Source organism: Haplochromis burtoni, unplaced genomic scaffold, assembly GCF_018398535.1.
Source record: "Haplochromis burtoni strain Fernald_Lab_line unplaced genomic scaffold, NCSU_Asbu1 Contig_27, whole genome shotgun sequence".
Taxonomy (NCBI): domain Eukaryota; kingdom Metazoa; phylum Chordata; class Actinopteri; order Cichliformes; family Cichlidae; genus Haplochromis; species Haplochromis burtoni.
In genome coordinates this window covers 3,524,699-3,547,244 of record NW_024582388.1, presented here as the reverse complement: position 1 = coordinate 3,547,244, position 22,546 = coordinate 3,524,699, and the positions used below count along the sequence as shown (strand labels likewise).

Here is a 22,546-nt window from a genome sequence, read left to right as displayed (position 1 = left end):
TCTCCATTGTTGATATACACACGTCTGCTGCTGCCACGGATGTTGCACGCGCTTACGTCATTGTCATGAGACACTCTCACAAACAAAAATCAGGGTTTAGTAACACAGTGTGCTTAGGGGAAAGTAACAGTAATCTAATTACATTTTTTTGCAATAGTAATCCCTTACATTACTCAGTACTTTAAAAAAGTAATCGGATTACAGTAACGCGTTACTGCCCATCTCTGCCTATAGACATGTACTAAATCTGTTCACAAGAGATGATGAGTGTCCACAGTTCAAGGGAGGGGATTATTTCCTAAAATACCAATTCTTTTCATCTTCAGAATGGTTTTGATGGTGAATTAACGCTTAATGTGGAGTAATGCTGGTTCGTATACTCACAAGGAAGCCGATGTAAATCTCTCCCTTTGATTCGCCCACCAGCCACACGCTTTTCTTATCATTGTGGATCACGCAGTGAAATTCAACTTCATAGTGCCAACTGATAACAAGAGACAACCCACATTTAGAGTTACCAAAAACAAGCAACAAGGAATCCATCAAAGAGCTGTTGAACTAGATTTTGGTCATGCAAATATCAAATAAGCATTTTGATCCAAGGTCTGCTACAGTTTGAGGAAAGAAGCTAAAACAGCTTGTTTTAGAATGTAGTCCAGTATGAGAGGATTATTATGCTGAATGGCTGATTTAAAAAAAAAGAAAAGAAAAGCATGAAAAATACATTACTTGTTGACTTTATTGTGCCAGCTGCCCTCATTGTTCTTGGGTGCCACATCAAATACTTCTCCAGTTTTGTTCACCCCAAATAAAGCAGTGCAGTAGAAGAGGTGCACCACTGGTTCACTGACTGTGTAGGTGGTTACCTTCACCAAGCTGGAAGCAAGAGACAAAAATTAAAGAATTAGTTAGTGTGAAGACTGAAACTCATAATACCTCATGTGATGTCTCCCTCCACTGCTGATGCACTGAAGCTCAGAATCAGTTAAACTTCACAATCTTAATCAACACAAAACAGCTTTCACGTGCCAGTTTACCACAGCGCTTAGACAGTCATATGATTGTTTTTTTATTAAGCAAACTAGGCAAAATTAGTTATTGTCTTTAACTTTATAGGACTAATGCAGATGCTTGGGCATCTTATGTATTAGCTGTTGGTGTTTACCTTGCTGTGTCATGTTTTTTATTCCACACCAGCTTCCAAACACCAATAAGTTTCACACTCGCCACAGCGATCTGACTATCAGGCATGGAACAGACCGCTGTAATGGAGTCATCAAATACCTGACACACACACACACACACAACACACACACACACACACACACACACACACACACACAACAGAATACGCACACACACAATAACACTGCAACACAAAAAGATGTGCAAAGAACTTGAAAAAAAAAAAAAAAAAAACAAAAAAAAAACAGAGTTAAAAAGAGTTAAAAAAACTATTTTCTTTGTACACTTCTTCACCTGCTTGTGGCCAACCACTGAGTTGTTTTGCCACAACTCGAGCAAACCAGATTCATACCCAGCGAGGAGTAGGTCATCATTTTGACAGAAGCACAGAGCTGTGACCGAGCCTTTCAGGTTTGATGGACTTGCTGTGGAAAAAAGAAGAAACACAGTTTTCATAACAAAATGTGTATAAGGACCCTTAATAACACTATAATTACTTTAAAGATAAGGCTACATAGGGCACCAGTTTAGCTCCCAGCACGTGTTCAGTAGTACTTATTTTATTTTTAGATTTAAAAAATCTTCTTTGATTAATTCAACACTGGGAGATATGAGTATCAATTAGAATTTCTTCAATCTTTTTCACCATCATTCATTTATGTTTTAAAAGGTACAACAAGTTTTTTTGAGGCTTTTTGTTAAATATAAAAAAAGAATATTGTACTCATAAAGACACATTGATTTGTGCGTAATTGCATCTGAAACCAAAATGATGCACTCTCGTAAACTTTAAATGCAGTCATTATAAGTACATATATTTGTGTGCTGGATTGTGGGCACACCATTTTGAACACAATGACCGAGATGGACATCGCAGCTAATTGGTTCAAGATTTCCTGAAATGAAGTCTGGGCTCTAACACAAGAAGACGTGCATAAACATAAAAAGGGTTTTTCTTGAAAGGAAATGAAAATTATAAGGAGTTTTAAAGACATTTTAAGTAGCTAATTTTGCACAATATTGGTGAGAAATTTAATGGGAACATGGAAAGATAATTAAAGACATTAATATTTAACATAATACCTCTCTTTTTGCATCTCTCTATATAACGTCCTCCTTATCAGTGCACAAAAGGGGAGCATTTTAAACATCATTACTCATAACCACTTACAGCTGCAAAAGGCCACATAATAATGCGTCGTTAACCAATTTTCAAATGTTCATTACCTAATTGCAGATGATAAATATTGACTTTTTAATACAGTAAAAATAAATAAATAACGAGAGTTAAATCCATTTTTAAATTTGAGATGTTTCTACTGGCTTACTGTGCCAATTTATGGAACATAAGCTGAAGCCAAACAGCTGGTACTAAAATAAGAAAAATGAGAGATTTGTAGCTCCCTAAAAGTTGATTTTATTCATCTGGACGTAGCGTTTTCAGTGAGAGAAACGTTTCGTCACTCATCCAAGTGACTTCTTCAGTCTCAGCTGACTGCAGGTTTCCCCAATCTTATAAACAGTACATTTGCACAGTGACTGAAACTAGCACCACTGAAGGAACAATAGGTTGGGAGATTGGTTCCTTGATCATGCAAATTGTCATGACGATTGATCAACAACCACTGATCAAAGACCACTGATCAATAGCCATGAGTACCATTCACAGAGAGTTGGGGTTTAAAAGCCACAGAGACACTGTGTTTAACTGTTCCAATACTCCTGACACATACGGGATCACTACGGGTTTTTGCTGAGCTTTCTTTAGGTGCCTTCCCAGCAGATTTGTAGACACTTGTGAGTTGATAATTATGATTTGTATCATTTATATAAATGATAAAAAAATAAAAGTCTCAATTTAAACCAATTTTTTTTTTTACCTCTTGCCCATGTCCAGCATCGCAGCGAGCGGTCTTCAGAAACAGTGAAGAATTGTGGGACCCTTTCCTTGCAAACGACTCCATGAATCGCACCGCTGTGACCGCGAAAGGTGCTAAAGTGCTCCACCTGGAAATAAACCGACATATCTAGTCAGTGAGAAAATACATCTGAAGAAGCAGCAGGGCACTTTAAAAATTCAGAGGATTTTTTTTTATTTGTTTGAGAGACCTGTAAGGGTTTCCAAAATTTCACTGTGCCATCATCAGACGCTGTGAAAACGGACATTTCTTCTGACTTCACTTCCTTCCCTTTGTCTTAAAAACAAAGAGTGGGCTTAGAAATATCAAATATTAATTTCAGAATATGCAGTATTAACTCAATACAGCGTACTAAATGATGGAAAGAGGAGGAGACTATGTGTGTAATCACTTCCCAGCATGTTTTCTCAGGAATGGTACCTGTATTTGGGAGGAGAGAGCAGTGGTGTATGCGTCTCATGTGAGCAGAAATATGGCAGATTTCAGTGTTTGTTTCCCACTTCCAGACATGCAGTGCCCCCTCTGCACAGCTGGCTATCACATATTGTCCCTGCCCACAGAAAACACGACAGAGCAGGTCAACAAAGAAAATAATTTATAAAACCAAAGAAAAAGACAATTTTGTGCTATAGTTAAACAGTTCTTTACATTGTACACAATATAGAGAGCTTATTTACTTAAAGCTGCATAAGTGACTCACCAGACAGCAGACAGAGGTAAGTGGACTTGTCCAGGAGATTTCCCTCAGACACTGCCCAGCCTGAAGGTCCCACAAACAAAGTCTGCAGTCATTTGAAGAGCTTAACTGGAACAAAAACAAAAAACACATTTTTGAAAGCACTTGTATGTTACTTAGATGTAATTATCAAATATGCGTGTCTGTGCATTGCTCCCAAGCTTGCTAGCCCTAGCCCTAGCTGACAAATTAACACTCCATCTTCTTAGCCAAATGTGGACACTTTAGGCTCCAAAAAAAAAAAAAAAAAAAAAAAAAAAAAAAAATTAGTTTAAAAAAAAAAAAAAAAAAAAAAAACAAAGAAAACAGGTGTGAGACATTTTAGCACCAATGACACTAAACAGGGGAGAAAATTTTCAAAGCACCACTCAAAACCCCGACAAGGATCAGGCAAAGGCCACTATTTGTATTTTTCTTTCCACTGGCCTACAATAACTGTGATTGTAGTAAAGGACAAAGGACGCTTGTTTGGTTGGTCTCGACATGCCTCCATCCCCATTTTAATATAACATCACAGCTTTGTATATATAATTAATTTGATCTCTTGGCTGTGGACCACAGATCCCACTTTCAGAACCACTGCTTTATGACACAAACAAAATATGAAAAGAAAAAAAAAAGAAAAAGAAGACCGACCACACAGTCTGGAGTCCAAACGCAGCCTGTGACCCAGTCTCGGTGAGCATGAGGCAGAGTCTTAGAACGAACAGCAGGAGCAGTCACATCCCACACCATCAGAGCCTGAAACAATCAAATGTTTATGATAACAGATGAAGAGAAAACCAATGTAGCTCTCTCCAGAGGTAGAATATAACAAGTGCATTTAATCAGCTACTGTTAGTGTTTATGTTTTATGTGCTTTATTTTTCTGCATCCCACACTGAAACACTACACTTTCCCCACCAGAGTAGTTCCATGTCCATTGCCAGTCTTGGCAGCCGGGGATCAGTCCGCCAGGGCCTCCGCTCCTGGCCGCCGCCCGGCACACAATGCACCCGACCCCTATGGCGCCTCCTGCGGGTGGTGGGCCTGCGGGAGGATGGGCCCATGTCCCCTTTTCGGGCTGTGCCCGGCCGGGCCCCATGGACTAAGGCCCGGCCACCAGACGCTCGCCCTCGGGCACCCTCCCCAGGCCTGGCTCCAGGGCGGGGCCCCGGTAACCCTATCCCGGGCAGGGTAAACTGTTCCCTCGATGTTTTCATAAGGGTCTTCTGAATCGCTCTTTGTCTGGTCCCTCACCCAGGACCAATTTGCCATGGGAGACCCTACCAGGGGGCAAAAGCCCCCAGACAACATAGCCCCTGGGATCCCTGGGACACACAAACCCCTCCACCACGATAAGGTAGCGATTCAAGGAGGCCCCAGTCCGCGAGATCTTCAACACACACCTCCGGCAGAGCTTCAACAGCATTCCGAGGGAGACTGGGGACATTGAGTCCGAATGGACCATGTTCAGCGTCTCCATTGCCGAAGCTGCTGCATTGAGCTGCGGCCGCAAGGTGGTTGGTGCCTGCCGTGGTGGTAATCCCCGAACCAAATGGTGGACACCAGGCTGAAGAAGGAGTCCTATCGGGCTTGGTTAGCCTGTGGGACTCCGGAGGCAGCCGACAGGTATCGACAGGCCAAGCGGAATGCGGCTCGGGCAGTGGCTGAAGCAAAAACTCGGGTGTGGGAGGAGTTCGGAGAGGCCATGGAAAAAGACTTTCGGACTGCCTCGAAGAGATTCTGGCAAACCGTCAGGCGTCTCAGGAGGGGAAAGCGGTGCTCTACCTGCACTGTGTATAGTGCTGGCGGAGCGCTGCTGACGTCGACTGAGAAAATTGTCAGGCGGTGGAAGGAATACTTCGAGGACCTCCTTAATCCCACTGACACGTCTTCCGAGGAGGAAGCAGAGTCTGGGGATGACCCGCCAATTTCCGGGGGCGAGGTCACTGAGGCAGTTAAACAACTCCTTGGTGGCAGAGCCCCTGGTGTTGATGAGGTCCGCCCCGAGTTCCTGAAGGCTCTGGACGTTGTAGGGCTGTCCTGGTTGACACGCCTCTACAATGTTGCGTGGAGATCAGGGGCAGTACCCCTGGACTGGCAGACCGGGGTGGTGGTCCCCATCTTTAAGAAGGGGGACCGGAGGGTGTGTTCCAACTACAGGGGGATCACACTCCTCAGCCTCCCTGGGAAAGTCTATGCCAGGGTGCTGGAAAGGAGAGTTCGTCCGCTAGTCGAACCTCGGATACAGGAGGAACAATGCGGTTTTTGTCCTGGTCGCGGAACACTGGACCAGCTCTTTATCCTCTCGAGGATACTTGAAGATGCATGGATGGAGTTTTAGTTACCTTATAAGGTAATTTAAGTGTACCAAAAAAATCTTACATGTTCAGTAGGCAGTATCCCTAATCTGAATCTATGAAGCACTGCAACTACATGATATCATTATTAATATTATTATTATTTTATTTTTTTTAAGTAAGAATAACCCAGAATTCATGATTTCACCCTCTCAAATGAGACAACGTTCTCCCTCTCTCATACTGATTTCACAGTTGTAACCTTTTATTGAGGTACTCTCATAAGGTTCATAAGGGGGGGAAGAGTTACAGGTACCTGATCTTTTCCACCAGACAGCAGCTGTGCACCATCTGGACTGAAAGCCAGACACGTGACTCCGCCACTGTGGCCCCTCAGTATTGAATTTGGCTGGATCGGAAGGTCACAGGTCAGATCAGACAATAACCACAGCCCAATGGTGAAGTCATCTAATTCAAAGAGCAACATTGTAAAACATTTTTAGACATAAGTCAAACTAACTGGAACTTGAGGAACTTTTGATAATACCCTGAGAAGAAAGCATAATCACTACCACCAATCACACCTACCTGAAGCTGTCGCCAGGTACGTGAAGTTTTGTGCGAGTGCCTGGATGGTGCCCGATTGCACACCAAACACTCCCACCATTTCCAGGACTTCCGTCATTCCCTCCTCTTCTTGTTTTCTCTTCCACACCCGCAGAAATTTGTCACTTCCTCCAGACACCAGCAGATCGGTGTCGGTCTGCTCTGCTTCTAAAATGACCCACAGCATGCACGGTACAGACACGTCCAGGTCCACGGAGGCCCAAATCTTCTCACCTGAAAAATTAATTTTGGTACAGTTTGTTTCTTTTATAGTGCACACACTTAAAAAGAGCAAGAAAGGAAAAAACCTAGAGGAGATGCTTTGAATTTTAATGCCAGAGATGTCTTTTTTGAGGCGGCAGAGCGGCCCAAGGAGCTCTGAGCACGATGACACACACACACACACACACATACATATAAGCACACGCATACACACACACACACACACACACTTTCTTGTAGTGATTCCATCTGGTAAACATTTTTGAAACATTTGTAGCTCACAACACACCTGATCTGAGGCTGAAAAGTTTGATGCCATCAGCGTGGTATCCCACAGCAACATAGTCTCCATTCACAGCCACACACAGAGCAGCAGGCTGAGACGTTACAGCCTTTAGCTTTTTCAGAGGTGGTTCCTGCATCCACTGAAAAGAAAAAAAATAAAATAAAAAAAAATAACATGAACATGCTGAAATTCATGAATATATGAATGAACAGGTTTTTCCATCAATAGAGCCCCACCTTAACACTTAACATCATCAGTACAAGATCCTTGTAAATGTGCAGCATCATTAAAGTTAAAAGGGGTCCAGCAAAATATTAGAACTTACATCATCACATTTTAATTCAGTGACAGAACGTCCAAGTCCTCCAGACCAGAGGTTGAGCTGTTTGAACAGAAAAAACAGAAATGGGAGGTGGTGATGATTAGCTTTATAATCACTGAAATCTTTGTTTGTGAGAAGATACTGGTGCCTGTTCCTGCACTGACTTTCTCCTGATAACTGCACTATGACTGCTTCAGAGGTGGTGCTTTTTGAGGTCGTTTTTGAGAAAATAAACAGCAGTGTCATATCAGTCATCTCAGATAAATCAGAAAACAACAAAAGGCTATCTCCGAACGTTGATTCTGTTCATCTGGACGTAGAGTTTTCTGAAAACTCTACATCCAGATGAACAGAATCAACGTTCGGAGATTTACTTACCTGGATGATTGAGAATGCATCAAGACGTTTCAGAGAGACTGAGGAGGAGCTTCTTCCCGCAGGCGATACGGTCTCTCAATCACACCACCACACAGTACTGACCCACACATATAGTTCTTACACACACACTGGACTTTCTGGACTTTGTTTTTGCACAACACTGGTCACTATATTCTTCATTTCCGGTTAATACTTGTACAGCTGCTGTTATTGTGTATATATTTATTTATATTTAGATTTCTTCATACATTCTTATATAGTTCTATATTGTGTATTTTGTTGTACAGTTATTTTATTTTCAACCTTAATTTATATTTTATTCCTTCCTAGTTAAATTTACCCTTTTTAATTTTTCATATTTATTTCCTATCTTATTCATAGCCTTTCCTTTTTTTGTTTTCTTTAGGTCACGAGCAGTTGTCCAAGCATTTCACTACATATCGTACTGTGTATGACTGTGTACGTGACAAATAAAATTTGAATTTGAATTTGAATTTAATTTAAACCAAAAGTTATTTTATACAAAACCAAATGGTTATTAAAATAAGCAACATTTGAAGGGAAAAGCAGAAGCTTTATTATGTGCTGACTGATGTCTCACCATGTGATCAGAGCCAGCGCTCAGAAGCATGGATCCTTCCTCCAGGAAGGTGAGGGACTCTGTGGCTTCACAGTGAGCCTGGAAACATCCCACACAGGTGGAGGTGGGCACTGACCACACCCTCACCTCCCCAGACACAGAGCCAGAGCAGAGCATGGAGGAGTAGGGAGAAAAAGAGAGGCTGCGCACTGATCGTGTGTGGCCGCACAGGGACTGATGGAGAGAGAGAGAAACAGTGAGTGCATTATCTGAAGTAGTTCTTCTTTCAGCTGTTCTCTAATAATAATAATAATAATAATAGTAATAATAATAATAATACTTTCAAAAAAGCCCTCTTCTGCTAAAGAACTTAAATTAAAAATAAATCTCAGTTTCAATAGACCACACCCCCTTTTGTAGACACATGTTTTCATTGGTTCCGATATTCCATACTTCAGTTATATTTATGGTCCAATTTTTTTTTCTCCTGTAGATTTTTAGCAGAACTGATTATGTATTTTTAACATACATTCATGGTGAAAATGAAATAACATTGCAACATTCACAGCATTGAGCTCACTGTTAGTTTTTTATTCTTGAGCCAGTTCCACATGATCACATTTCCATTCCAGCAGCCAGCAGCCAGAAGATGACCCTTAGGGTCAAAGGTCACACAGTTCATAGGGCTTCTGCTAAGCACGGAGGACACTTCAGTACCTTTATCAGAAGACCACACCTGAAGAGAAGAAACAGGTTTGATTAATACAGTCGAGGAACAGCGTCAGGCTGTAAACCATAACAAAGCAGCTGCACAAATGACTAACAACACATCCCGGCTTAATCATCACTTTCACCCTCAGGGAGACAGACTAGAGCTAGAGAACAATTTCAACTTCCAATGATTATGAAAAAAAGAAGGCAAAGTTACTTTTTTATGCAACTGTATCTACATAAGGGCTGCTCAACTTTGGCAAAACTCATAATCATAAGTGTTGAACATTATTATACACAGACGCTGGAAAAATAGTGGACATATTCTACCTTTCTGTGAACCTTAATTACAATCTAGCTGATATTGAAGATTATTTCGTTCAATGAACACTCTACAAAACTAAATTACATAACACTGTTTGTTTTTGATCCACATGCGCTGGCATTCCTGAGGTCCTATTTCACATGATACTGAATCAAGACAGAAGTCGAGGCAGAAAAACACAAACATCTTTTTAGTGTTACTTTAATCATGCAGTCGAGGGAAACCGTGGCGAGGTGCTTCTTGTCTGCAGTGACATCACTTCCTGTTATCATATTAGTGTGGCCATCAATAACGTCAGTCCTACAGAAACACAAGTAAAATAACTTTAAAGATTCGGCGCTATATTTGTAAAAAATTTAATCTAAACCTTCCTTTTAACCCTTCTCACACCTGCATCCATTTTCTATGTCCCACACTTCTATTCGCCCATCAAAGGAGGTGGTAGCAAGTCGTAAGTCCTTCAGGAAGACACAGCTCGAGATGCCGTCACAGCTGCTGATCAGAGACTTCACCTCCTGCTCACAGCCAGGAGAAAGTGCATATTAGACATTTTAAAGGCTTCTTATTCTCAGCAAGTGTGACAGCACATTATTTATGTATGAATTTATTTTTGTTTAATCAGGGTAGAAAATGTCTCAGCTAGAAATAAAAACAGCAAACGCATAAAGTTCACATTAATGACAATAAATACCAACTGGAAATTAACTACACACAAACATGGTCAATGAATCCAGTCTGCTACTGATCTCACAAATTCAAAGCATGAATACAAGCTGCTGAGTTGATCCACAACGTTATAAAATGTGTTTAAAACAAACACATTTGTACCTGTCCAGTCTGCGTGTGGATGAAATGTAGAGTTCCCTCGCCAGTACCAACCACCATCATCTGGTCATCCTGGCTCACAACCAGAGAGGTGGGCTCCGAGGGGAAGGTTGAAAGAAGCTCGCTGAGTTCAGGAGTTCAAACGCACAAGAATATCAACACAATAAAACAATATGGACTATATTATCCAACATACACATACATCTTATTTGTTTTGAACTTCTGCTGGTATTACTGATCTCACAAGTACATTTAACATTTCCTATAATATAAGCATATACAATTAACAGTATACACTGCAGAAAAGATGCAGAAAGATTATTTTACTTAAAAAAAAATTAATTAAAAAAAAAAAAAAGCCCCAAAAATATGTACTCTTGGACAACAGGCAAAAAGCCTTTGGGGAAAAAACAAACAAACAAAAAAACAAAAAACAAACTTCAGTTGGTGACCTCTAGTGGTCAGGAGATACCATCAAGTTCTGCAAAGCTACTGCAGAAACATGGTGGTACAACACAATGGACTTTCCGTTCTTTTTAGAGGATTAGACCCCAGTTAACACAGAATTATGAACCTAATCTTCATTTTCTGTATAAAATATATCTGAAAATAGCACATCCCTTTAAAGCAGGGGAAGGGGAACTTCAGGCCTCAAGGGCCGGTGTCCTACAGGTTTTAGATGTGTTCTGTATCCAAGACAGCTGATTTAAATGGCTAAATTACCTCCTCAACATGTCTTGAAGTTCTTCAGAGGCCTGGTAATGAACTAATGATTTGATTCAGGTGTGTTGACCCAGGGTGAGATCTAAATCCTACACGACACTGGCCCTCAAGGCCTGGAGTTCCCCATCCCTGCTTTAAAGTATGACTTCTCCGGGTGAAACTTATTTTTATACTTTTAAGTTCATGTTGGTGCTAAAACCTTTGTCTTAATATATTTTTAAAGTGCTGCATGACCACTTTTATTACAGTAAGAGACATCAAGAACTCTTCTACTGACAATAAAAAAAAAAATCACCTTGAAGGAGAACCTCTTACCTTTTTTCTTCACCATCACTGTTCCCATCAATGTTCAGACACTCAATTACCCGCACTCCTCCTTTGCCCACCATGCCTTTTCCCCAAGTGTGAGCGGGGGTCTCTTGAGGTTCATTGAGGGCCTGCTGAATGAAAAGAGCTGGCCAGGAAGAGAGTGTGGAGGCATGACGCCGCAAGAAATTACGGCAATCCTTTAAATCGTCCTGGATGGAAGCTGAGAGGACAAAAAGAAACTGGAATGAATAAATCAAACACTTGGCAAGGATTTGTGGGTAAAGTACTTTTAAGCACTTACATGATGGTGCAGACTCTTGGTTCTTATCTGCAGAAATTACAGGATATAAATATCAGGAATTTTTGAGGAGTGTAATCTCAAAAAAACACATTTTAAAATATACACAGCTGCACACAGAAGAGATGTAAAAGTTTAAAAGGAAACCCACCTAACAGGCTTCAGAAAGGTACTCACCATACCAGCTGTATGTTTCCAAGAGGTGGTGCAGGAAGCCGTGGCGCACATTAGCATAAAGGAAATAATAGCTGGAAAGCAGGAAAGAAAGTTCCCCCAGTTGTCCACTTTGAATCTAAACAAAGCCAAACAGAAGCAGTGAGAAGTTAAAATCTTCAAGAAATATCAACTGTAGCTATGATTCCCACAAGATTAGGACTTATACAATACAATATATTGTGTTTTATCTGCGGTAATTATAATAAATTACTGTATTGGTTTTTTTGCTGAATTTTATTAATATTCATGTTGCGCAGCATGAATTAATGAAGGAAGATTCCTAACCAGGCTAGAAGGCAGGTGCGTGATAGAGTTGGCTTCACAATGAAGGAAGGTATTTTGGCCCCGAGGGTCAGCTTGTGTCCACAGATGAGCTGTGGGGAAAAAAACCCAAAAAACTCACCAATACATTTACAGCGGTTTACACTCAGTGTACTAAAAGCTAATTATGAGTACTTTACCTGCCAGTGTGAGATGAGCTCTGGTTTTGTCACTTTCTGTGGGGAGAAAAAAGTCCTCAAAGGCTTGCTTCACCTCCGGATTGGTTAAAGCCAGCAGGTCGTCAGTATTGTGGCAATGAGATGGACCAATCAGACTGCAGGAAAAGATTCAAGTGTAATGCTTATTTAAAACTTTGTAATATGGCTTAAAACTCTAAACACACTCGGATCGAAACCTGAGACAAAAACTTAAAGGGAAGAAAAGGGAAAATAAAGGATATTGTTTATTCTTATTAATATCTGAGTTGTAAAGAAAGAGAATGCAAATAATTACATAATAACAATACAGTATTATGAATTATTAAAGGAATCTCAAGAAACCACACAGACCACTGCCTCTTTTTCCATGAACACAACGTAATATGTCATAAAACTTAAATAATATGCTTATATGCTCTGGGCTTATACCTTTGTAAACTCTGCACTATGCGGGTGAAGGTTGCCATAGGAATGCGTCCTTTGGGCTCTCTGGACAACTGCAGCACTTCCTGCCATGTGACTTGTCCATCCCGTAAAGACAAATCATTGCATGTGTTCAACACAGAGTATAAATCTCTCTCCTTCAGGCCTGTGGATGAAAAGGAGGAAATGTTGAGGCAGAGTAGGTCACTTTAGTTTACGCTCACTCCTCAAATCAGACTTCTGGTTAGAAGGAGTGTATAAACATTGATCGAGCTATTATACATATAAGATGAGATTTATTAAAGTTATTATTATTAAAAACAACAACAACAACAACAGCAACAAGTTTTTAAATAAGGTTTCATCTTATTTGAAGTGTTTTCCAAAAGTCTGAGGCAACAACTATAAAAGTTACACTGCATTCAATGTGTATACAGCCAGGAAAAGATTTGTGTTTCTGTGTGTGGACAGAGCCTGTGAAACAGTTTAAGTGTGGAGTTGACGCAGTATCCAAACATAAATGACCTCAAAAAAAGAGGTTATTAGGCGACTAATAAGATAGAAAGAGGAAAATGGTGAATTTCAATGAATGTCTCTGTTTAGTAAGTTACTACTTCATATTTAGTTTACAATTAAATTTCCAAAGGTGGAGGTATTTAACTTTGATGAGTGGAGGTAAAAGTTATGGTGTTGTAAAAACATGATGATACGATAGCAATTTGTATTTTACACCATGTATGTACTCTGTAGGGGTGCAACAATACTCGTATCGATATTGAACCGTTCGATACAGTGCTTTCGGTTCGGTACGCATATGTATCGAACAATACAAAATTTTTAATTTATTTTATCAACTTTCCTTCTGACGATGCTGTCTGTGTTGAGCGCTCAGTGGATCTGCGCTCGACAGTGCAGCCTAGGCGGAGTAGTCGAACGCAGATTCACTGAGCGCAGGGCAAGCTAGCGAGACAGAAGTTAAGCTCTCCTTGCAACATGGCAAATTGAACCTCCCCCACCCTCATTCAGATCTGGCGTTTGGAACTATTTTGGTTTTCATGTGAGGTATGACCCTGAAGGTAAGCGCGTCATGGACTAAAGTAAAACAGTATGTTGGATGTGCCACGCAATGCTCAATTACATGGGTGGGAGCTAGTGTGTTAGCGCAGTTAGCTCGTTAACGTGTTGGCCGTCCAGCCCCATGCACGGGCGATCCGCGGTAGCTCGTTAACGGAGATTTGCCGTGTTGTGGCGTTAACGTCATTTCAACGAGATTTACGCTGACAGCACTAGTGGGAACACAACAAATATGACTGCACATTTACACCGACATCATCCTAGTGCAAAGACAAGTGGAAGCAGACAAAAACAACAAGCAGCATGCTACAAACTTTACCCGAGTCATTTAGACAGCCGTTAGCACATGATTCTCTTATGGGGACCTGATATGTTTAATATGCTGCTGAGAATATAGCCCAGAAGAAGCGTATAGTATAGCTTTTATTTTGGAAAGAGCCATTTCTCTGTAATAAACTCTCTTTTCCAAAGATGAGTGATTCCTCAATCAGATACAGGGGCAAAATCGCCGACATCCCGATTTTTCCAGTCGGGCTACCAAAATCTATCTCTGCCCTGCCCGTCGGGCTATCGTAGGAAGGAAAAATATATGTCAATGGTTTTGCATTCTTTCGGAAATGTAGCTGGGTAATTATGTCATTGGCATCGGTGAGCCACTGTCAATATGTGACATATTGAAATCGCGTTTGAATTTGCGCTTGTTTTTTGCTTTCACTTTGCAATCGCGCGAACTGTGTATAGAGAGCGACAGCACTGATTGGTGAGTGATGATAATTTGTGCACCAATTCCTCTGACATCGTCTTATCAATTGTTAGCTTACTATGCAAACATGACAAGTGAAATCTCCCGCAGCAAGCTTAAACATGTGAGAGGTTGATCGCGCAGAGAATCGCTGAGCGTTATGTGAGTGCGTGTGTAAAAGCAGCAGGATACATATTGTAGCGGGTCAGGGCTGTTCGGGGTTCTGTTTGTACAGTTATGTTTTGTTTATGTTGCCATAGTGACGGGTGACGCCCTCTCGCTGCGACGGTGTGTCCTTCCGGGGTCAGAGGGCGCCCTGTGTGTTGTTGTTGTTGCTGTGCTGTTGCCGCGCTGAGCAGTTAGCTAGCGGCAGTGTTCTTCTGCAGATGTCAATAAACGGCTGTGCTCCCTGGCTAGCTCACGGGAAGCAAGACCAAACGACACCTCCGTCTCCTCCTTGTCTGAGCTCGCCACATTGGTGTCAGAAGTGGGATGATGGTGGCACCCCATGTTCTGACCCGAGTGACTTTTCCCCCGCCGGTCGTGACCGGCCGGTGCGCCAAAAGAAGGCACCTGGACATTTGCAGGACTTTGTGTGGGGTAATGGGGTCGTCGGGGACGACTGACCCCTTAGGTGGGGGCTATGTAGCGGGTCAGGGCTGTTCGGGGTTCTGTTTGTACAGTTATGTTTTGTTTATGTTGCCATAGTGACGGGTGACGCCCTCTCGCTGCGACGGTGTGTCCTTCCGGGGTCAGAGGGCGCCCTGTGTGTTGTTGTTGCTGTGCTGTTGCCACGCTGAGCAGTTAGCTAGCGGCAGTGTTCTTCTGCAGATGTCAATAAACGGCTGTGCTCCCTGGCTAGCTCACGGGAAGCAAGACCAAACGACACCTCCGTCTCCTCCTTGTCTGAGCTCGCCACAATATTTTAGTTCTGCTGAGCCAAATAAGACAGGTCAGGGTGAAGAAGTGACAGCCAAAGAAAAGCTTACCACAAAACGGAAAAGTTATGACAAATCAGACTATAAGGCAAAAAGAAAGTGCAGCTTTATGGTTTCATGGACAAAAGAATTTCTGTGGCTGCAATATGACAAGCGAAATAACCAGGGCTGCACATAAGTGGTCCGCAGGTGCGCATTCGCTGTCAAAATAAAAAACGGGCACAAGATAAGAAGTTGCAACGCGTGTTTGCATACATAAGATTTTCAGGAGGAGGACAGACATTTGTTTAGAACTCTTAAAGATGTCGAAGAAGCAAGCTCCTTTAAGCAATTACTGTGATGTTCCTCCACCTCCAAAGAAATGTCAGAAGGAGTCCGAACCACAAAAGAAGCACGTATTCTCGGAAAAGTAGTTGCAGGAGGTGAGCTGGCTTCAAACAAATGATGAACGCACAGAGATGTGGTGCGGAATGTGCCGTGAAAATTTAATAAATGACAAATTAAAAAGGCATGAACGTTTTTTTTTTTAATCAAAAAAAATATCGAACCGTGACACCAAAGTATCGAACCAAACCGAACCGTGAATTTTGTGTATTGTTGCACCCCTACTATCTATTCTTATTCAAGAATAAATGTGCAGTTAACATATGATATTGGGACATCAATCATACCTGTGGTGCTGACAGTGAGTGTAGCCAGGGCCCAGCGGAGTCCCAGCATGCCTCTGTACTGTGAGCAGAGTCTCTGCAGGCTGTACTGCACCAGCTGTCTCAGAGACTGCGGCAAGTCCTGCAGGCTCTCCTTCAGCTAGGACGCAAACACAGAAGCCACTTTCACACATGAACTCCAGACAATGATGTACAAAGATGCCTTTTCTTAAATATAGGATGCAACTAGTGTGTACATAAGAAGCTACCGCTGCACACAGGAGGTGGCAGGATAAAGGGCAAACAGGTAAACAACAAATTCTCCTGGCAGTTGGTTACTCTAATGGACTACTGGACATCACATGGTATAAGGAGCCGGCAAGTTGAAGACCGTTTAATGTGGGAACAGATATGGAGGCTTACAATGAAGTCTAAAGTTTAGAGGAAATGTATACCAAGCAAAATAATTCGCACAACAGTTCATTTGCAGTCAAGCAGATCCTGCACTGGTTTATTGTGGAAGAGAGAGCTGAGTGTGAATGTGTCGATTTACTGGTTAAATTACTTTTCTACCCACCTCCATGTTCCTATATGTAAAATTAAATAAATATTCAAGTATTTTAGTAATCTTCCACCAAACACTGTATTAATAATATTTCAGCATTTCTTTATTACCTTTATTGTAGTTACGTGTTAGATTAAAATTGTCACATAAATTAAAATACCAGAGAGAAGGGGGCTAAAGCAGTGAGTTTGAACCTTGTCAAAAGAAGCAAAGTTCCTCAGGTCTTCACAAGCCAGGTGCAAGTAAAGAGGACTGACTGCTCCCTTCTTGGATATTAGTGTCTGGAGCTGGACAAACACACACAAGCATGACATAGTGTAAAGATGGATATAAAAGACAAATTTAACCATCCAGAGAATGTTTTGAATTCAAAGATATCATAAGAAGAACCTGGTTGTTGAAAGCAGAGTCGCTGAGTTTCTTGCCAAATGCATCCAGTTCCTTCTGAACGATCTCCTTTCGGTCTGGCAAGGTAAGCTGTCCCAGCGTAAACAGGAGCGTCCCTTTTTTCTTGGTTAGTGTTTGTAACAGAGCTGCTTTAGACGTGATGCTCACCACCAAACAGACACCCTGTTAAGACCAGGATTATTTGAGATTAAGTGCAGTTAAAACTGAAACATAACGAAAGTAAATAAATGGATGAGCAGCCCTGCACATTACACATATAAAAAAAAGTTTATGAAGAAAGGGATGAAAAAATTATGGAGAGTTTATCGCCTGCACATAAGATTTCGTTTTTGCAGGTCATCAACTTTCAAATATTTTAATGCAAAATAAAAGTTGTGCACACCAGAGGATAAAAGGATCTATTTGATTAAGATGGGCTGTATCTGAACTTATAATAAGTAAAATTGCAGCAGGTCCCTTGAAATAAATGTATCCGAGTTGCAAATCTTTGATATTTTTTTTATGTGTGATGAAGCACCTTTTCTCCCCAGGTGACCCGTGGAAGCTGCTGTGGGATCCAATCAGAGCTGACCTGACCTCTGCCATCCTGGACAAGATCTGCCCCATCAACTAGCAGCACCAGAGGTTTGTTCCTCTTTATATTACTTAATGTGGAGTGAAACTCTGACAGCAAATCTCTAAGAAAAGGAAAAAAAAATCGGTCATGAAACAGACAGCTGGAAACCACTGTAAGGGAACAGATTACATGACCAAAAAGTTACTTACTTATACGAGTGAGGAAAAGGCGATTCCTCCTCTGTGCCCTTTATCTTTCTCAGCCACTTAACAAGACATCGAAGGAGTTTTTCCACAGAGTGTGCTGATTGGCTGGCGGCTGTAGAGTAAGAGATTACATCGCAGACGAGGTTTTTCCTGGACTTAACTCCAGTCCTGAGGGCCTCAGCTAGAGCAGCCTGTGTGTGGAAACAATAAATATACATTTAAGCCAGAATATATTTGACCATATGAGCTCTGAATACCAGCTCAAAAGATAATGAAACAAAATAAAAATATCAAGATACAAAGTTCGAGTTGAGGGTTGGGTGTGAAATTTATGGTTTTCGGGGTTTTTATGGTTATTTTTTTAATCCTTTTTATCATTAACTCTGTTTCCTTGGGTCTTTTCCCGTGTGTTATGAATAAATCTTCCTTTTTTTGATACCGGTACTGGTTTTATTTTGCTGCATTTATCTGCAACACCTTAAAGGCCGGTCCGTGAAAATATTGTCGGACATAAACCGGTTCGTGGCACAAAAAGGGTTGGGGGCCGCTGCTCTAAAAAGCCTGCTTGAAAAATTAGCTGGAAAGTAAAGACTAAATAAGTACGTGAACTCAAACGCATTTCTTTTCATTTCTGTTCATCTGAAAATGTTTGGCCTCTTATGATAATTGGGATTGCCTGGTAGAGAGAATGAAACCTTTCCTTACCTAAAAGGTTACAGGTTAAAAATCTAACTATGTGTTTTTAGAGATTTTGAGCTTGAGTCTTTGAGAAGTGCACAAGATAATAAATGACTGTTGGCTTGTTATGCAACTTGGAGAGGAAACTCCCAATCAATTAATCAATTAGTTACAAGCAAAACTGCCAGAAAATCTACCTCGTTCTAAAACATTCAAAAAGTTCAGACGCCATAATCAATTTTGATGCCTTCATGTGGTGTTTCTTTCATTATATCCACCTCCTACACGTGCAGCAGGTTAAAAGTCTTTCAGAAATTTACCATGAAGACAGTTTTTCCTTCTCCAGGTCCTGCCTCCACCACAATCATCCCTCCTTTGGTCTGGGCCTGCTCCACCAAATCCACAGCGTTAGACAGAAGCTTCGACCTGCCAAAAAACTGCCTCTGCATCGCCTCCTGGTGGACCTCCTGCTCCAACACCTCTGATGCAGCCTCAGCCTCCTCAGCCTCCTGTGAGATGTGTAATTATGAAGTGTTTATTGAGTCGATTAGTAAGGTGCAGCATTGAAGAAAATCTAAGAATAAAGATACTGAAGTGGATCATATCAGAAGATTCTACCTCTACAAGCAAAATAGCTCATCAGAGCTTATCAGACTCACGTCGACAAACAGCTTTTTGACAGCCATCCAAAGGTCCTCCAGCACAGCGTTGCCAAAGTCCTCCAGGTTTTTCAGATATGGTTTCCCATCCACAACGCCTCCCCACTCACACGAATAACTATACCACAGAGAAATTTAGTGAAATGTGACTTTTTCAGGACTGAAAAGCAGGAACAAAACAAGTTAATTTTCTTATTAAATTTAATTTAAATATTTAATTTATCCAATAGAGATCCGAACAGAAACCTGGACATTTCCAGGCGACTCTGTTCATATAAAAGATGTCCTTTATGACTCTAATTTGACAATAATTAACATCAACACATCAAACTTATCAGTTATTTATTATGGTCTGTGGGGTGAGACACATAAATAAGTAAATTACAACTGGTGCAATTTGCAGACCTTTTCCCTACCTGCTCATCTTTTAAGGCTTTTAACTTTGGTACAAACATAACATTTAAGACCAAAAAACAAAAGCAGAGAGCATACAGTGAAAGAGCATACTTTTAAACTACTTAGATTATGGCTTTAGTGCTATAAGCATGATTGAGACGACTCACTTTTCTGTGACCTTGACATCACTGGACAAGAGTCTTCCCTTCAGAGAGGCCATTTTATGTGCAGCGTCCGTTGATTCAGGAGCAAAATGTGATCTCCAAGCCACAGGAACTGAACTGAACACCAATAGATATACTGGATAAAGTAATGTGATGCATTTCTGCTATACTGCTGTTGGACTGCTATACTTAAATCAACTCCCAAAAAACAAAAACCCAACATGTATAAAATGTATAAAAACATCAAATTAAAATACATACTTGATGATGTTCGGATCTCTAAAGTAGCAAAGCATTCGCTGGTGTGCTACGTCGGGATAAAGAGCCTGAAACTGACGGATTTCCATCTCTGTGATGGACAGACCTGCTGGGGCTGAGGCCAGCTGCAAAGAATACATTATTCATCTTTCAGTTCAACTCAGATTTATAACTTAAAACAAAAGTCATCATTAAATTTAGTTTGTACATCTTAACATGTCAGGTATGTGACACATTTATTGTTATGCTTGATGTTTTTGTCTCTAATGTTATATGTTATGCACTACTACAGCACTTTAGGTTTCTTAACCTTCATGTAATCACTAATATGAATGTTCACGCGTTTCACAATAGTTGTATAAAGTTATTAAACACCTATTGAAGTAACTATCATCAATGAAGTTAATTACTGTGCTAATTTATCTCCTTGAGCCTGGTTCTGCTTGAGATTTTTTCCCTGTTAAAAGGGAGTTTTTACTACCCACAGTCACTAAGTTCGTCCTTATAGAGGATCAGGTGCTTGTTGGTCCATCCATGCATTCGCTTACGCTCATCCCTTTCAGGGTCAGCTGGAGCTTATCCCAGCTGTCTTAGGGCAAGAGGCAAGGTACAGAGCCAGTCTGTCGCAGAGCTAACACATAGACAAAGACCTCAATTAACCTAACCCCACTAAGTGCATGTCTGTGGACAGTGGGAGGAAGCCAGAGTACCCAGGGAGAACCCACGCAAACACGGGGAGAACATGCAAACTCCACACAGACTCTACCATTGACTGATGGTAGAATTGAACTCAGGACCTTCTTGCTGTGAGGCAACAGTGCTAACCCCCGTGCCACCGTGCTTGTTGGTGTTTCTTTGTAATATTTTAGGGCCTTTACTTTACAATATAAAGCACTTTGAGGCAAACTGGTTCTCACAGAGACTGCCTTTATAATATGTTGCTCTTGTTATCTAAAATTTAACATCTAATTTTATATGTATATAAATATGACATAAAGTAAGTTGTTAGTAAGATAGTTGGTACCATTTTCTACAAATGTTATAATTCATGTAGGCAGAAGTCTGGTTGTTTAATGTCTGGAATATAGGATTATAATTTATTCTTGTATTGTTAGACTCAACTGTCATTTCCTTAATTATTACAAAGATTTCTTCTAAAAGATCATAACTTAATCCATTTAAGTTTAGTGTCGGTGTGACAGGTTTGGTCAGAATATTTTTCTGTTTGTTCTGTACTTTCCAGTATTTTCCCAGTCACATTTACAGAGCTTGTCCTGTTACGTCTGTTCCATAAGTCTTACCCAGCTGTACTGTGGGAGGTCTGGTAGGTCAGGTTTGGGGGGCACATGACCGTATCTCTCCCCGAGGATTCCCACCAGCATCTGGCTGCGACACACCTCTGACAGGCATAACTCTGAGGCCCGCTCAGACTCCTCCTCTGTCACACCCCAACGCAGTTCTACCTCTTGCAAGTAGAGGCAGTGTGGTGCAGCGCGCCGGCGTAGCTCTGGGAAGACGCTCCGCACCAAGATGTCGCGTTCAGAGTGCATGTCTCTGAACGTGGAGGAGATGAACACCCGCACACCTTGCCATCTGAGGATGGAGGGAGGAACTACAGTTAAACTAATGAGGAGAAATAGGGGGAAAAAAACATCTTAAAATGTAAAACATACCTTAATTTTGGGCTTGTTGGTATTGAGACCACATTGCTCGTGGTCTAAGAGTGTTGACCCCCCTCTGGTGGAGGAATGTTATATAATTTGTCCAAATGCTCCACGTGATCGAGCAGCCTGGAAGATCCTCTCGCTGCCACAAACCTGGTCAAATAGTGAAAAAAAGGATTGGGGGGGGAGATATTTATTGATTGATAACTATAAACTTTTGTTGTATCCATACAATAATATGCAGCTGGTCATCTTAGCTTAGCAACAACTAGAAACAAAGGAACACTAAAGGCAGGTTCTGTCTATGGGAGGGGCACACTTTAGGTGTGACCAGCTGCCCCTTCCACTTCATCACTGGACGTTCCAGTGGAAAAACCTTTTTTAAACCTTATATTCTGTCATTACATACAATAAAAATCCTTATAAGCTTTGTTAATCTCCTCCAAAACTTATAAGGATCCTTTTAAATTGGTTTAACTGCTGAAAACGTGCAGTTTTCACGCAGGATGAAAATAAAAGTTCATTTAACTTATGCTTCCTCGAGGTGTTTCCAGATGCCTGTGATGTGGCAAAACCTGCTTCCAGAAGCACATTGACAAACATCTTCAACAGTGAGTGCTCAGTACAGGTCCTAGCTGGAGTTTTACGATGTTTCTTCCCATATATTTTGCATCTTTCCACTGTAACTCTAATAATAGTGTTGAGATAATGGCTTAACAGAGTAACCTGCTGCTATTATTATTAGTTTTTCAGGACATTAAACAAA

At 41.1% G+C, this 22,546-nt stretch overlaps 1 protein-coding gene across 1 annotated transcript in view; it reads right to left on the bottom strand.

Moving 5' to 3' along the window:
* tep1 (telomerase-associated protein 1) overlaps nucleotides 1–21,921 on the bottom strand; it is a gene marked incomplete at its 3' end in the record, with an annotated part of 23,733 nt that extends 1,812 nt beyond the window's left edge. The window contains 34 exon segments of the mRNA XM_042219032.1: nucleotides 730–876; nucleotides 1,166–1,284; nucleotides 1,480–1,610; nucleotides 3,066–3,192; nucleotides 3,295–3,380; nucleotides 3,525–3,654; nucleotides 3,805–3,909; nucleotides 4,477–4,581; nucleotides 6,439–6,590; nucleotides 6,711–6,962; nucleotides 7,240–7,375; nucleotides 7,562–7,618; nucleotides 8,538–8,750; nucleotides 9,097–9,252; nucleotides 9,753–9,852; nucleotides 9,943–10,067; nucleotides 10,381–10,501; nucleotides 11,416–11,629; nucleotides 11,711–11,737; nucleotides 11,885–11,999; nucleotides 12,209–12,297; nucleotides 12,385–12,518; nucleotides 12,832–12,991; nucleotides 16,251–16,386; nucleotides 16,986–17,078; nucleotides 17,182–17,361; nucleotides 17,717–17,876; nucleotides 17,965–18,152; nucleotides 18,960–19,148; nucleotides 19,299–19,416; nucleotides 19,862–19,975; nucleotides 20,120–20,241; nucleotides 21,418–21,709; nucleotides 21,790–21,921. Of these exon segments, the coding sequence (XP_042074966.1) occupies nucleotides 730–876; nucleotides 1,166–1,284; nucleotides 1,480–1,610; nucleotides 3,066–3,192; nucleotides 3,295–3,380; nucleotides 3,525–3,654; nucleotides 3,805–3,909; nucleotides 4,477–4,581; nucleotides 6,439–6,590; nucleotides 6,711–6,962; nucleotides 7,240–7,375; nucleotides 7,562–7,618; nucleotides 8,538–8,750; nucleotides 9,097–9,252; nucleotides 9,753–9,852; nucleotides 9,943–10,067; nucleotides 10,381–10,501; nucleotides 11,416–11,629; nucleotides 11,711–11,737; nucleotides 11,885–11,999; nucleotides 12,209–12,297; nucleotides 12,385–12,518; nucleotides 12,832–12,991; nucleotides 16,251–16,386; nucleotides 16,986–17,078; nucleotides 17,182–17,361; nucleotides 17,717–17,876; nucleotides 17,965–18,152; nucleotides 18,960–19,148; nucleotides 19,299–19,416; nucleotides 19,862–19,975; nucleotides 20,120–20,241; nucleotides 21,418–21,666 (4,550 nt within the window).
* Nucleotides 21,922–22,546: the final 625 nt, after the last annotated feature.